At 40.8% G+C, this 13606-nt stretch overlaps 1 protein-coding gene across 1 annotated transcript in view; it reads right to left on the reverse strand.

The window, feature by feature from the left end:
- Window positions 1-2277: 2277 nt before the first annotated feature.
- Window positions 2278-13606, reverse strand: part of DHX8 (DEAH-box helicase 8) — a 42335-nt gene continuing 31006 nt past the window's right edge. The window contains exons 19-24 of the mRNA XM_034416177.3: window positions 12001-12156; window positions 11631-11768; window positions 11057-11185; window positions 10050-10246; window positions 7063-7242; window positions 2278-2774 (exon numbers count right to left, since the gene is read on the reverse strand). Coding sequence (XP_034272068.1) covers window positions 2555-2774; window positions 7063-7242; window positions 10050-10246; window positions 11057-11185; window positions 11631-11768; window positions 12001-12156 — 1020 coding nt within the window. The 3' untranslated portion in view covers window positions 2278-2554. The remainder of the gene's footprint in view (window positions 2775-7062; window positions 7243-10049; window positions 10247-11056; window positions 11186-11630; window positions 11769-12000; window positions 12157-13606) is intronic.

The following is a 13606-nucleotide window of genomic DNA, read 5'->3' on the forward strand; positions in this document are numbered from 1 at the left end:
ATGTACCAAAGCCTTTGTAATCTGAGACCTGTCCTAACGCAGCTTATATAAATTAAATTAAGTATACAAATAAAATAAAATAAAATAAAAAAATAAATAAATAAACAAACACAGCTTCTGCCCTTTCCCATTGCAATCCCATAATTACTTTGTGGTATGTCAGTTTATAAGAGAACAGAGCCAGAAGCGTCCTGGAAGTCTTCTAGTCCAACTACTTGGTCAAGCAAGAGACCTTATACCATTTCAGACAATCTCTGTCCAATCTCTTCTTAAATATTCCAGTGATGGAGTATTCACAAATTCTGAATGCAAGCCATTCCATTGGTTAATTGTTTTCACTGTCAGGATTTTTTCCCTTAGTTTCAGGTTGACTCTCTTCTTGATTACTTTCCATCCATTGCTTCTTGTCCTGGAGTTTTGGAAAATAGATTGACACCCTCCCTTCTTTGTGATATACCCTCAAATATTAGAACTCTACTATCAAATCCCTTAGACATACCCTAGACCAGACATACCCAATTCCTGCAACCATTCTTTATATGCTTTAGCCTCCAGACCAGTGGTGGGTTGCTACCAGTTCACCCCGGATCGGGTGAAGCAGTAGTGGCGGCGGCGGGAGGCTCCGCCCACCTGCCCAGTTGCTTCTGCACATGAGAAGTGTCGTGTGCATACGCATGCATGCACCAAGCAAACCTGTAGCAAACTAAATTGAAACCCACTACTGCTCCAGACCCCTAATCATCTTTATTGCTCTTTTTCTGCACTCCTTCCAGAGTTTCACTCTTCCTCTCTCCATAGATTCCAAGGCCAGCTCTTTTTGTTTTTCTAAACATTTAGAATATTTCTAAATCTTCTGTAAGAAGATTATTTCTCCTCCAACTTTCCAACTCGTACCAATTTATTCTTATAAATTAATTTAAACCAGATGTTTTCACTGTTTGGCACAATAGCTAGGAATTTCAAGCTGCCTCTAGCTGAACATATGCTAGCTCCTTGCAGTGACAGACAAATTGAGCCAAATAAAATCATTGGATATCACTTTCTCTTTTCTTTTCCTCAAGACCTCAGAAAAATACATGTCATTTGAAGATACTATAAAAAGAGGATTTATTTTTGGCAGTTTCTCATTGTATAAAATTGAAGTTAATAATGAAAGCTTTTCATATAGAATAGGAGACAAGTTGCTTGCTTCAAGCACATAAGGTCCTGTTTGATACTTTTTGTGTCTCTACAATCCCGAACATCAGAAACCGCAGAACAATAGTAGAATTTCCTGCCACTTTTTGCCAGGAAGTGAAATAACCAAGAATACAAAATCTTCAACAAGCAAAATGCCCCTATAATTATTATTTTATTTTTTAAAAAAATAAAAGTTGAAAAAACAGGACAGTGATCATTCATCTTCTCACAGCCCCAGATGTGGGGGGAAAAAATAATCCCTTCCACAGCTATCAATTTAACTCAATTTTTTTTATTGTAAATAGATTGCAAACCTATAATGTAAATGGAATCAAAGGAGCTGTACAATTCATGGCTGCATGAACCATCACTTCCTTATGGACATATGAATGAAGCTGGTCCTTTTTTAATATACATTTAAAATCTTTAAGTTCAAGAAATGGGCAATGGAAAAGTTCTGCAAATTAGGGCTCTCCCTGACATCATGAAGACAGAAAGTATCTTCAAATAACTGCAGAAAAGATAGAAGAGTAGCCAAGCACTATTACCGTGTTTCCCCAAAAATAAGACCGTCTTATATTTTTTTGAACCCCGAAATAAGCGCCTGGCCTTATTTTCGGGGAGGTCTTATTATTTTCGGGCGCATGGAGCAAGATGGGGCTCCTCTTGCCATTTTACCTGATTTCCAGCTCTGCGTTTAAATATTTTCAGGGAGGGCTTATTTTTGGGTGGAGGCTTATTTGAACGCATGCGCTCAAAAGCCTGATTGGGTTTATTATCAGGGGATGTCTTATTTTCGGGGAAACAGTATTTTTTATCTAAAATTAGACAAAAAAACTGCTTGGAAAAATAATTGATAAAATACAGGAATATTGCTTTAATGCAATAATGATGCCAATTAACATTTTTAGCTTAGTGCATGTTATACCAACAATCCTCCACCCTCTAAATGGCCTGCTTAGGTTTTAAAAAAAGGTAGTCAGTGTTATCGCCTCTGAAAAATGGGTTTCTTATATGTAGAAATGGGCATTCTTCTCATTTCTACTATAATCAGAGCCAACGCTAACCAGGTTCCAATATGAGAAGTCCACAAATTAATACTGAAATATTAATTTATTAACCAAGATGTTTGGTAACTTTTGATCCATGGACAGTGTAGAAATAGAAGGAAAAAGTCTGTCTAACAATAAGTGACATCTCTGAAATTGACAATGGTATCAATTAGATGAAGGTAGTGCCTTTTAAGTGCCACATTTCTCTGCTTTATCGCTTGCTTTGAGACTTAAGAAAAATGACAATACATGGCCAAATATGCCTTAAATCAGAGTGTGTGCTATAGAGATATTGAACAGTTTTTGCCACACAAGGATGAGGTTCATCGACGCCTGAATGCCCGTGATATCCTCCAGGCATTGGGCTCTTCATAGCGATTGTAAAGTGGCTCCAGGCGCTGCTGCTTCTTTTGCTTGCTTAGCTTTGTGGGATCAGAAACCTTGAAAAAGGCTGGAGCAAACTCCACAAGCCAGCGGGGATCTATGGTGGTAACCTCTCTCATATACTCCTTGGTTGTGAGCACAAGCTCATGGTACACCACCCTAATAATAAAACAAAAAAGATAAGAATGTCATTTTCTTTTCAAACAGAACTCTTCTGCCCTTCAAATACATTATATATAGGCGGACTGTCCTTCTTAAAGGGCACACATAACAATACTCAGGATCAATTAATTTAAAAAGGAGTGTAGATGTTTTATATTTAAAACTATATAACAGCAGTTTAGTTAGCTTCCACTTGAGTATAGCGGACCAAGGCTGAATAAAGAACAATTCAAAAGTGGCAGAACTTATTTTTTAAAGAAAGGAAGAAGATCATCATTCACATCAAGGCATAGCTCCAGATTTGGCTCAGCTCTTTTAACTACAGACATTAAAATCTTATTTTAGATGTTAGAAATTAGGCTAGAGGTTCTTAAATTGCTTGACTTAATTACTCCTGTTCCAAGTCTCAAATAATATCATTAGTCCCATAAAATAGATGGACAAAATGTTTTTTTTTAACCCAAGCGTTTTTGCAGCAACAGTCCCAAACTGGATCCTTGACTCACAAACAAGCAATTACAAATAGCTTCACTACCCCCAGGATATAATCAAATTACCTTCCTGGGAGTAATTACTCCCAATTTAAGAATTACAGCTCTAGACTTTTAAATAAATTTTAAATTTTAGATAAATTTTCTATAAAAAATGCCTTAAAATATATAAAGGTGAGCAGTGAGCAGAACATTTTAAAGCAAAGGCACTATTACAAAGAAAGCTCACAAACAAGAAACCACAAAATTGTAATTCACAGTTCTAGGCATACATAGTAGGATCTTCTATAATGATCTGAAATATTGTCCATGACTATATAAGTAGTCCTCAATTTACAAACAGTCCCTTAAGTGACTGTTTGAAGTTATGATGGATTTCCCCAGAGCTACCAACAATCTTGTTTCAAAGTTCTGAAAGCTACCTCCTGCCTCACAGTCGTGTGATCGCATTTTGGGCATTTGGCAACCAACCTGCATTTGCTACCATTTGGAGTGTCCAGTTGTCATGTGACTGAAATTTATGATTATTATTTTTTTGCTGGAAATTGGCTTTAACTTCCAATTTGACAAAAAATTGGGTATAATGATTTCTCTTAATCCATGTGGTATTAATAACTGCTGCAAAAAAGATAATAAAATTGAAGATGGTGATCTGCTTAATGACAGCAGAACTTAACAACAGTAATTTCTGGCTCAATTGCGATCGTAAATTGAGGTCTACCTGTAATGGTGACAACAGCCATCATGTTTCTGGTCTCTGACTGTTATTTAAAGCTTTATATACTGAAACCAAAATCTTGAATCTGATTTATAATCTAAAAGCTGTTGTGGAATCTGTATAGCCGAATCTCTCCATTACAATATGTCACATAAGACAGTTGGCTATGTATCTATTCTGTAGGATTTCACTAACTTTCAGTTGTAGCACACCAAAGCAGAATTGTATCATACCATAATAGAGGGTAAGGTGGTATACTTTATTATCGTGATAGAAGAAATGATGCAAATTCAATAAATCCTCTAGATTATGATGTTTTAGGGCGGTGATGGCTAACCTTTTTGCCAAAGGCTGGGGGAGTGCGGGATGTTCACGCACGTCCCTGCCCACACCATAATTCTATGTGCCCTGCCCCCCCAACGCATGCGTGCGTGACCCCCCCATGCTCCCCTGCTTTTGGCATGTGATGGCACGGTGAGCCCGGTAGACCCGTTTTTTGCCCTTCCCAGGCTCCAGAGGCTTTCTAGGAGCCTGGGGAGGGCAAAAACAGCCTTCCCCACCTCCCTGGAGGCCCTCCGGAAGCCGGAAACAGCCCGTTTGCTGACTTCCGTTGGGCCCAGAAGGCCCAAAAATCAGCTGGCCAGCGCGCACATGCGTGTTAGAGCTGAGCTAGGGCAACGCTCAGGTGCCCACCAATATGGCTCCACGTGCCACCTGTGGCACGCGTGCCATAGGTTCGCCATCACGGTTCTAGGAGCATTTAGACCTATTTAAGAGGATCTCCACACATTTGTAAATACAAAATACTATTATTTCGATGCATACAAATTCCTTAAGTTCATAGCAATATTTTTTGTTTCCAAATTTCTAGCAATATAGTTGTTTCACAGTACAACTGTGAAGGAAGCACTGTGGTGCAGCAACTTAAGGACACAGAATCTGCTAACCAGAAATGGTCAGCATTCTAGCGGTTCAAGCCGTCTCCGACATCTCACCAGCGGATGGCAGGTTAAAATCCCCCATAACAATAAGTCTGGGGGTTTCCACCGCCACCCCGGCTATAATGTCAAGCAGCTCAGGCAGGACCGCTGTTACGTGGCAGGGAGCCAGGTACGCAATCAGTAGGCCCATCTGAATCCCCCGACCCCACTTCACAAGGAGGGACTCACATCCGGCTATCTGAGGAACAGTGGCCTCCATCGGGCAAAGACTCTCTAATGATTGCTGCCACTCCCCCACCCCTTCCCTGAGTCCTCGGTTGATGGAATGCACGGGGGTTAGGAATAGGGGGCACCGTGCTTCGGTGGTTCTCCTCCTTCCTCTCTGACCGTTCACAGTTTGTGTTGGCAGGGGGGCAGAGGTCGACCTCGAGGCACCTTATTTGTGGGGTGCCGCAAGGATCAGTCCTCTCACCCCTTCTGTTCAACATTTATGTAAAACCGCTAGGCGAGATCATCCGTGGTTTCGGGGTGAGTGTTCATCAGTATGCTGATGACACACAGCTATACATCTCCACCCCAGACCACCCCAATCACAGCCCTTGCTGTGATGTCCCGTTGCCTGGAGGCCGTGCGGATCTGGATGGGGAGAAACAAGCTCAGACTCAACCCCTCCAAGACCGAGTGGCTGTGGCTTCCGGCGTCCCGGTATAGTCAGCTGGTACCATCACTGACAATAGGGGATGAGATCTTGCTCCCCACAGAGAGGGCCCGCAACTTGGGTGTCCTCCTGGATTCACGGCTATCTTTAGAAGATCATTTGACGGCCGTGGCCAGGGGTGCCTTTTATCAGGTTCGCCTGATCCGCCAGTTGCGTCCCTTTCTGGATCGGGACGCCTTGCGCACGGTCACTCATGCCCTAGTTACCTCCCGTATGGACTACTGTAATGCTCTCTACATGGGGCTCCCCTTGAAAAGCACCCGGATGCTTCAACTGATCCAGAACATAGCCGCGCGGGTGATTATGGGCGCAGCTCGTTTCGCCCATGTAACACCTCTCCTACGCGAGCTGCACTGGCTCCCGGTGGTCTTCCGGGTGCGATTCAAGGTGTTATTTGTCACCTTTAAAGCGCTCCATGGCTTAGGACCTGGGTACCTACGAGACCATCTTTTGCCACCAATAGCCTCCCACCGACCAGTTCGTTCTCACAGGGAGGGACTACTCAGGGTACCGTCAGTCAAATTATGTCGACTGGCGACTCCCAGTGGGAGGGCCTTCTCTGTGAGGGCTCCAACCCTTTGGAATGAACTGCCCCCGGAGATACGGAATATCCCTGATCTCCATGCTTTCCGCCGTGCCCTCAAGACCCTGATGTTCCAACAGGCGGGGCTAAACATATGAACATGTGAATGATTTTTTAAATGCGATCTAATTCTGGGTTTTATTTAATTGACCAAACTAAGTAATAATTTTAATTAGCAATTTTATGATGTTTGTGTGTCTATATTTTTCTTGACTGTACACCGCCTTGAGTCCTACGGGAGAAAGGCGGTATAGAAATATAATAAATAAATAAATAAATAAATAAATAAATAAATAAATAAATAAATAAATAAATAAGCAAGCAAGCAAGCAAGCAAGCAAGCAAGCAAGCAAGCAAGCAAGCAAGCAAGCAAGCAAGCAAGCCCTGGTAGCATTGTGGGACGGGATGAGCTCCTGTCACTTGCCTCTAGCTTCTGCCCTATACACCCAGCAGTTTGAAAGCTTATTGCAAGTAGATAAATGGGTACCATTCTGGTGGGAAAGACTAGCTGCATTAAGAGAATGACAGTCAGTGCTGGACCTGCCAAGACACAGGGTGAGATTGGCAGAAGAAGCCCCAGAAGATGTCATCAACCTGAACACTGCTAGCCAAATAGTGCAAGCTAGTTCACGGAGTATTACAGATAAGTGCGCAGGCACTAACCGAATAAACCAATTAAGTAATTAAGCTGTCAAGACTATTCTGTAAAAATATGGATCTTCCTGACAAAGGTATGCTATACAAAATAAATAAAGTGTAATTTCTATTTACCTACTTATAGGAAATTCAGCATATTCAAATAGACATAATTCTGATTTCAATCCATGCCCTTACCATTCAGGCTGGCGGTTGAAGAGGGCACTTGAGGGATGGATATAGACCACTTGCTGATCAATCAAGGTCCGGTAGCCCTCTTGTGGGTCCTTTTTGGCTGCATTCCGGAAGAAACCACTGCAAATGGCTTTCTGGACTCGTACTGTTGCTTTTCCACAAGAGACCACATCTAACTTGTGCCTGTTAAAGTCAAGGGGTGATGAAAGGCTTTAGGACCAATGTGTTCAATAGTGAGATCCTCTGGTGCATCCTGTTTTAATTTTCTAATTAAAATAGACTTTTTCCAAAAGAAAAACTGCTTTAGATGTCCATACCCAATTTCTAAATATTATTTTCAGCAATGGATTATTTTAGCTCTACTGTTTTTATAATTGTAATATTTTACAGAAAAGGACTGTTAAATATTGCCTCCTACTGTGAGCACATTCCTAATCAATTAGAATTCAAACATGTGATGTACCACTGCTTCTTTTACTACTCAGTCTCAAAAGACTGAAACTATCCATTGTTTCAGTGACTTTACTATATACACTGATAAAAGGAATATTAATTTTAAAAAAGAGGTTAATTGATCTCATGATACCATGATGTATCTATCCTTAGAAAGATTAGAATTGTGCAGGCAATGATTTTCTCTGATACATCATGGATATAAACATTGATCTTTGAAGATGCTTTTCAACTTGGATATTGGAGAAGACTTTTAAGACTATCATCAATCAAACAAAAATGATCAGCTTAAACTGTTATATTTTGGACACTATATGAAGCTACTTTGAAAAGTACATAATACCAGAAAAAGTGGAAATAAAGATAGGATGACCTGCACCAAGGTAGATTAACTCAATTACAACAGCAATTGAATGCACTTTTGTGAGACACTAAAGGCTAGATTAGAGGAGGACATTCCAGACAAAATTTACATGGTCAGTAAAAGTCAACACCAACTTGGTGGCAATTAATCAAACAACAGGTGTAGCATGACCAAATCCTGGGATTGCATATTTTGTTATAGAGAAGATTCACATTATTCCAGGCAAACCTGGCCTGTAATTGGGTATTACTCCAGGCATTGAGTTGGGAGATTAGGGTCCTGCTGGTGTTTTTCAGTTGGATGAATTTGTCTCTAGTAAGGTGTGTTAATAGTTCCAGATATTATGTGTGATTTTATTTGTCTATGCTGTCCTAAATCACACATTAGTGAGTGATTTTGCAAACTAATTCAATCAATCAATCAATCAATCAATCAATTTCTGTCAATTTCTTGTTATATTCTACATCTAGTTTTTATTTTTTCAAAATCTTTTCAGATAAGGTAATAAGATAACTTATTAAAAGGAGGCAACCTTCAAAGTCGGGAAGCGTCGCCACGGCCTCCCGGTGAGCACAAAGCAGCAAGAGTGCAAGGGGAGACCGATAACAGCTAGGATTGAATTATAATCGTTCAAAAGAGACAGTCCATTGAAGGAGCCAAGGAAAAAAACTGCAGTCAGGCCTGACTGAGTTAATGAACTGGAGCCAGACCGGAAAGGGAGGCATATTCGAGGTGAAGTACCACCAGTACGCTGATGACACTCAGCTGTACATCTCCACCCCGGACCACCCCAATGATGCCCTTGAAGTGATGTCCCGGTGCCTGGAGGCTGTATGGATCTGGATGGGGAGAAACAGACTCAGGCTCAACCCATCCAAGACCGAGTGGCTGTGGTTTCCAACATCCCGATATAGTCAGTTGGTGCCATCACTGACTATTGGGGGCGAGTTATTGGCCCCCACGGAGAGGGCTTGTAACTTGGGTGTCCTCCTGGACTCACAGCTGTCTTTAGAAGAGCATTTGACGGCTGGGGCTGGGAGGGCATTTTATCAGGTTCGCCTGATTCGCCAGTTGCGTCCCTTTCTGGATCGGGACTCGTTAAATACGGTCACTCATGCCTCATCACTTCCTGCCTGGACTACTGCAATGCTCTCTACATGGGGCTCCCCTTGAGGAGCACCCCTCCGGCTGGTCCAGAATGTGGCCACGCGGGTGGTGACGTGGCACTCCCATGTGACCCCCGTCCTGCGCGAGCTGCACTGGCTCCTGGTGGTCTTCCGGGTACGCTTCAAGGTTTTGGTTACCACCTTTAGAGCGCTCCATGGCCTAGGACCGGGGTATCTATGAGACCGCCTTCTGCCACCAGTAGCCTTTCACCGACCAGTACGCTCCCATAGAGAGGGCTTCTTAGGGTGCCGTCGGTCAAACAGTGTCAACTGGAGGCCCCCAGGGGAAGAGCCTTCTCTGTGGGGGCACCCGCCATCTGGAACGAGCTCCCCCCGGAGATACGGAGGATCCCGGATCTACGCGCTTTCCGCCGTGCCCTCAAAACATTCCTATTCCAGCAGGCCGGCCTGGCCTAACTTCTCTTTTAAACTGTTTTTAAATTTTAAATTTGTCTTATAAATTTGGGGTATTTTAAATTTTGTTTTCTGGGCCAAATTATTTAATTGTATTTTAATGTTTTTTTAACATTTGTATTATATGTATTTTATCTTTTGGCTGTTCACTGCCCTGAGTCCTTCTGGAGTAGGACGGTATACAAATTCAATAAATAATAATAATAATAATAATAATAATAATAATAATAATAATAATAATAAGCAAATTTTAATTCAGTCTTTGGCCAATGACAAGAGTATAAGCCCATTCAATGGACTCTCTTAGCAGCGCAAGGGAGAAAGTATGTATCTATCCAAACACAAACCAACACACATACCCATGCTATATACATACATAAATATACCTGCACATCTACACACACATGTACACACACACACACACACACACACAATCTAGATGTTCTGCTTCGGATACCACAAAGCCTCCTCCCAGAAGGTAATCTTCAAATATAACACTAATTATACTCAAACCCATATGTTGCCAAATATAGTTTCCCATAGCCTGTTTTTTGGGCTGAAAAACAATTTCCCCTCCTATTTCATTAACTCACCTATCCATTATTCCCAGCATCTGCTTACGAATATCCTGGGCACGACGTAGTGAACGGGCTTGGATAAAATTTTCATAGCACCAGGGATTGGAGAACTTATTGTTCTTCCAGGAGTTGTAAACAGCCAAAAGTGTGAGATGATCTCCTTCAGTTTGGTGGAACTTAGCTTTCTTCTGGTCAGCAAGAGCTTGCTTGTCCTACATATATGAAACAAAATTAGCCTTATTTGATTTATTCCTTTCAGGTATAAAAATATGCATTTTTCTAGAGTGGTAAATATATTTTGTGATGCAATGTTACTAAGTATATTGAAACTAGTCAAGTGCAAAAAAGGGATAAAAGAGAATTTTAAAATAATGTGAACCTTCAAGCAAATTATTGAAATATACATGATTATTTATATTGATTACAAAATAAATTAAAAAATATTAAATAACTGGCAATATCAAGGGTTCTGTGTACGCAGATCTTAATTTATCGAACCAATAAATAAATAAATCTACAAAGAAAACAGGAAGTTAAGTTTTTATTAAAGAGCTTATCTGCAGAACATGCAAACTTTTATATCAACATGTCAACCATCCTTTTACATTACTTTATTTGACTTAGGAAACTAAATTCTTAAAACTAAAATTGAACACTTCAGAATTACACTTCTTTGTGCTATTGGAAGATACGTTATTGGAATTAGTGCTCTTTCCTCATCTGCATTACATTAAATTTTACAAACCTAACAGAATTGACATATAACTTATTTATTAAAAAATAAGTGAGAAGGGTAATCAAATAATGCTTGAAAATTTAAAGACCGACTTAAATAACATCTTCTAAAATCAAGAAGCTGTTGTGTGATAAGGATAAGGCAGGAAATCAAGTTTCCCATTCCAACATCAAATCTGCACTTTATCAGATCAGCCATTCTTCTCCCATGCCCTAGTCGAGCTGCGAGCAGAGCACGGCTGCTATGTAAGATACAATCTTTTTCATTCCAATGCTCCCCAATTTACCTTTGGTCGATAGAAAACATTTTGCACAGACAGCATTGAGACAATGGTGAGCATTTCCTCACTGCAACCTAGATGCACTGACATAATGAGCATCTTGCATAGCATAGGCTCCAGTGGGAACTCCGCCATCTGCCAGGAAGGAGAAAAACATAATTTGGTTGAAATATCCCCAAGTAAGGTTTAACTTGCAAATCTATGTGAAAAATACACATAGACCCAATAGATCCGTAAAAGAAAAACACCAGCCCAGAATAAGGTATTATCATCATCTGCTGTTGCTGTTGCTAAAGATTCCTTCCAATCCCTGCATCAAACCACTGTGTGAGATCCAACAATAGGTCCACCTGCTTAGGAGTATAGCAAAAAAATATTTTAACTGTTTCCATCTATAAATGTTCCAATAGGTTTCCATCTATAACTGGTGATGGACTTCACGAATAGTTGACACCAGTGCAGTGCAGTGCAGAAACAGGCATCCTGTGCAAACCACTTTCCCGAAGGCTGTATTACCTTGGATATTACTTTCTTTTGCTCAACCGCACACTAAAGAGAATCTGAACAATGCTGATCCTACCCTGCGCCCCAGTCGAGTGAGCAGCCCTTCATCATCCAAAGCTCCCAGAGTATACAGTTGCTCCATTGCAGTGATCAGAGTCTCCATTGGAGGGGCATCCATAAAATCGAAAGACAGCAAATCATTGATACCCATAGCCTTGAGTGTATCAGAGGGGAAGAAAAGATAACAAGCATTGTTCACACATCTGGCAACTGACAAAAGGTATTTCCTAGGCCTGCTCCCCAAAACATTACTCTCAATTTTATACATTAATTTGTGTGAAATCCCCCAATTTCCTTCTTTATAAAGACAGCTGGGCAAGGCTTTTTTTTTTTTTTTTGAAGATGCTGAACAAAAGCCTGAAAGTCATATAGGTGCCAATGCTCACCTTAAGAGATAATACGGTGCTTGCCAGATTAGTTCTCTGAATCTCAGGCACATTGGTGGTCAGCATCTCATCACGGTAGGCCCGCTCTGTGTAGAGTCGGTAGCACTTGCCAGGGCCTGTTCTTCCAGCTCTTCCAGCTCGTTGCTTAGCTTGGGCCTGTAGGAATCACAAATTAAAAGATACACAGAAGAATTTATTCCTTCTGCTTACCCACCACATATTTTAATTTGCATTAAAATTGAACACAGGATGATTGCAATTCAAGACAGAAGAACAAGTGAAAGACGGAAGGAATGCAGCAGATATTATGTATAGCAGAATATGACATAGAAGTGAAAAGTTAAAAGAACAGTTCAAGAAGTGCTCTATGGAACTCATGAAACGATTTTTATATATTCCATACAATATGCACATACATTTAGCATTCAAAGGTCAAGATTCATTAAAAGAAACATCATCCTTTTTTAATGACCCCATAATCCCTTACAGGGTGGAGTCTGGGCGACTGAATGGAGCTGAGTGTTTACTGGTCGGATCCCCTTCTGTCGCCAATGCGGAACTAAATTCAGCAGATATATTCTCATCATGCCCAGAAAGAGAAATATCTGCTTTTACCTCGGATTGAACTCACAGCCTCCTGATTGTGAAGCAAGAGCTCCACCTCTAGGTCACTGTACCATTTCATTAATTTAAAAAAAACACCCTCCAGCCTTTAAAATAGAACTGAATGATAGAGACACCACTGTTTGAATCCTGACAAGTGGTTATTCTTGTATAGTGTCAATATGGCGCCGCAATGATATAATAAAAACTCAGTGCCAGTAACAGCACATTTTTAGAATTTATGTACAGGTAGTTCTTGCTTACAACCACTTGTTCAGCAACCGTTTGAAGTTATGATAGCACTGAACAAGAGATACTTACAAAGTTCCAGCATCCCTTAACATGACTGCAATTTGGGTGTTTGCCAACCAGCTCACTTTGGTTGCAGAATCCCAAAGTCATACATGATCACCACTTGTGATCTTCCATGCCGGCTTCCCAAAGAAAAGTAAATGGACACTTCCATTTGACATTGTGGCGCTTTCAGACACAGTGAACAGGTCTCCGTGTTCACTGTGCTGACTTCTCCCTGTTCGTGGGCTCCGAGAGGAGCTGAAGCCGCCCTGTAGGGGTGGTGAAACAAAGAGGGGCACCCTGTGAGGTCGAGGAGAATCACAGCTCTCCTGTCTGACCCAGGGTTTCTTTTCCCTCTCAGCCATGGCAAAAAGAAGAGGCAGCTAAAGATAGCTGCCACAAAGCTGGGACAACCAATGAACATCTTTTTTTTACTATTATTAATTTTACAACCACAACACAACATACAAAACACAAACACACAATATGTGTTTCTTTTTACGTATCAGTTTCATTCCTCTTACTTTCCTCTTTCTACATTCTCCATTTTTCTCATACTTTATCTTTACTTTTGTTGTCCCTTTATTTCTAGTTTTATTCATTTAGAGTATTTTACACATTTGTCACATTTATTCACTTTTACTTTCCCTAATCTCCAGCCATTCGTACCACTTAGTCCATACTTGATAATATTCTGTATCTTTCTTTT

Source organism: Pantherophis guttatus, chromosome 4 (genome assembly GCF_059756535.1).
Source record: "Pantherophis guttatus breed Tessera chromosome 4, ASM5975653v1, whole genome shotgun sequence".
Taxonomy (NCBI): domain Eukaryota; kingdom Metazoa; phylum Chordata; class Lepidosauria; order Squamata; family Colubridae; genus Pantherophis; species Pantherophis guttatus.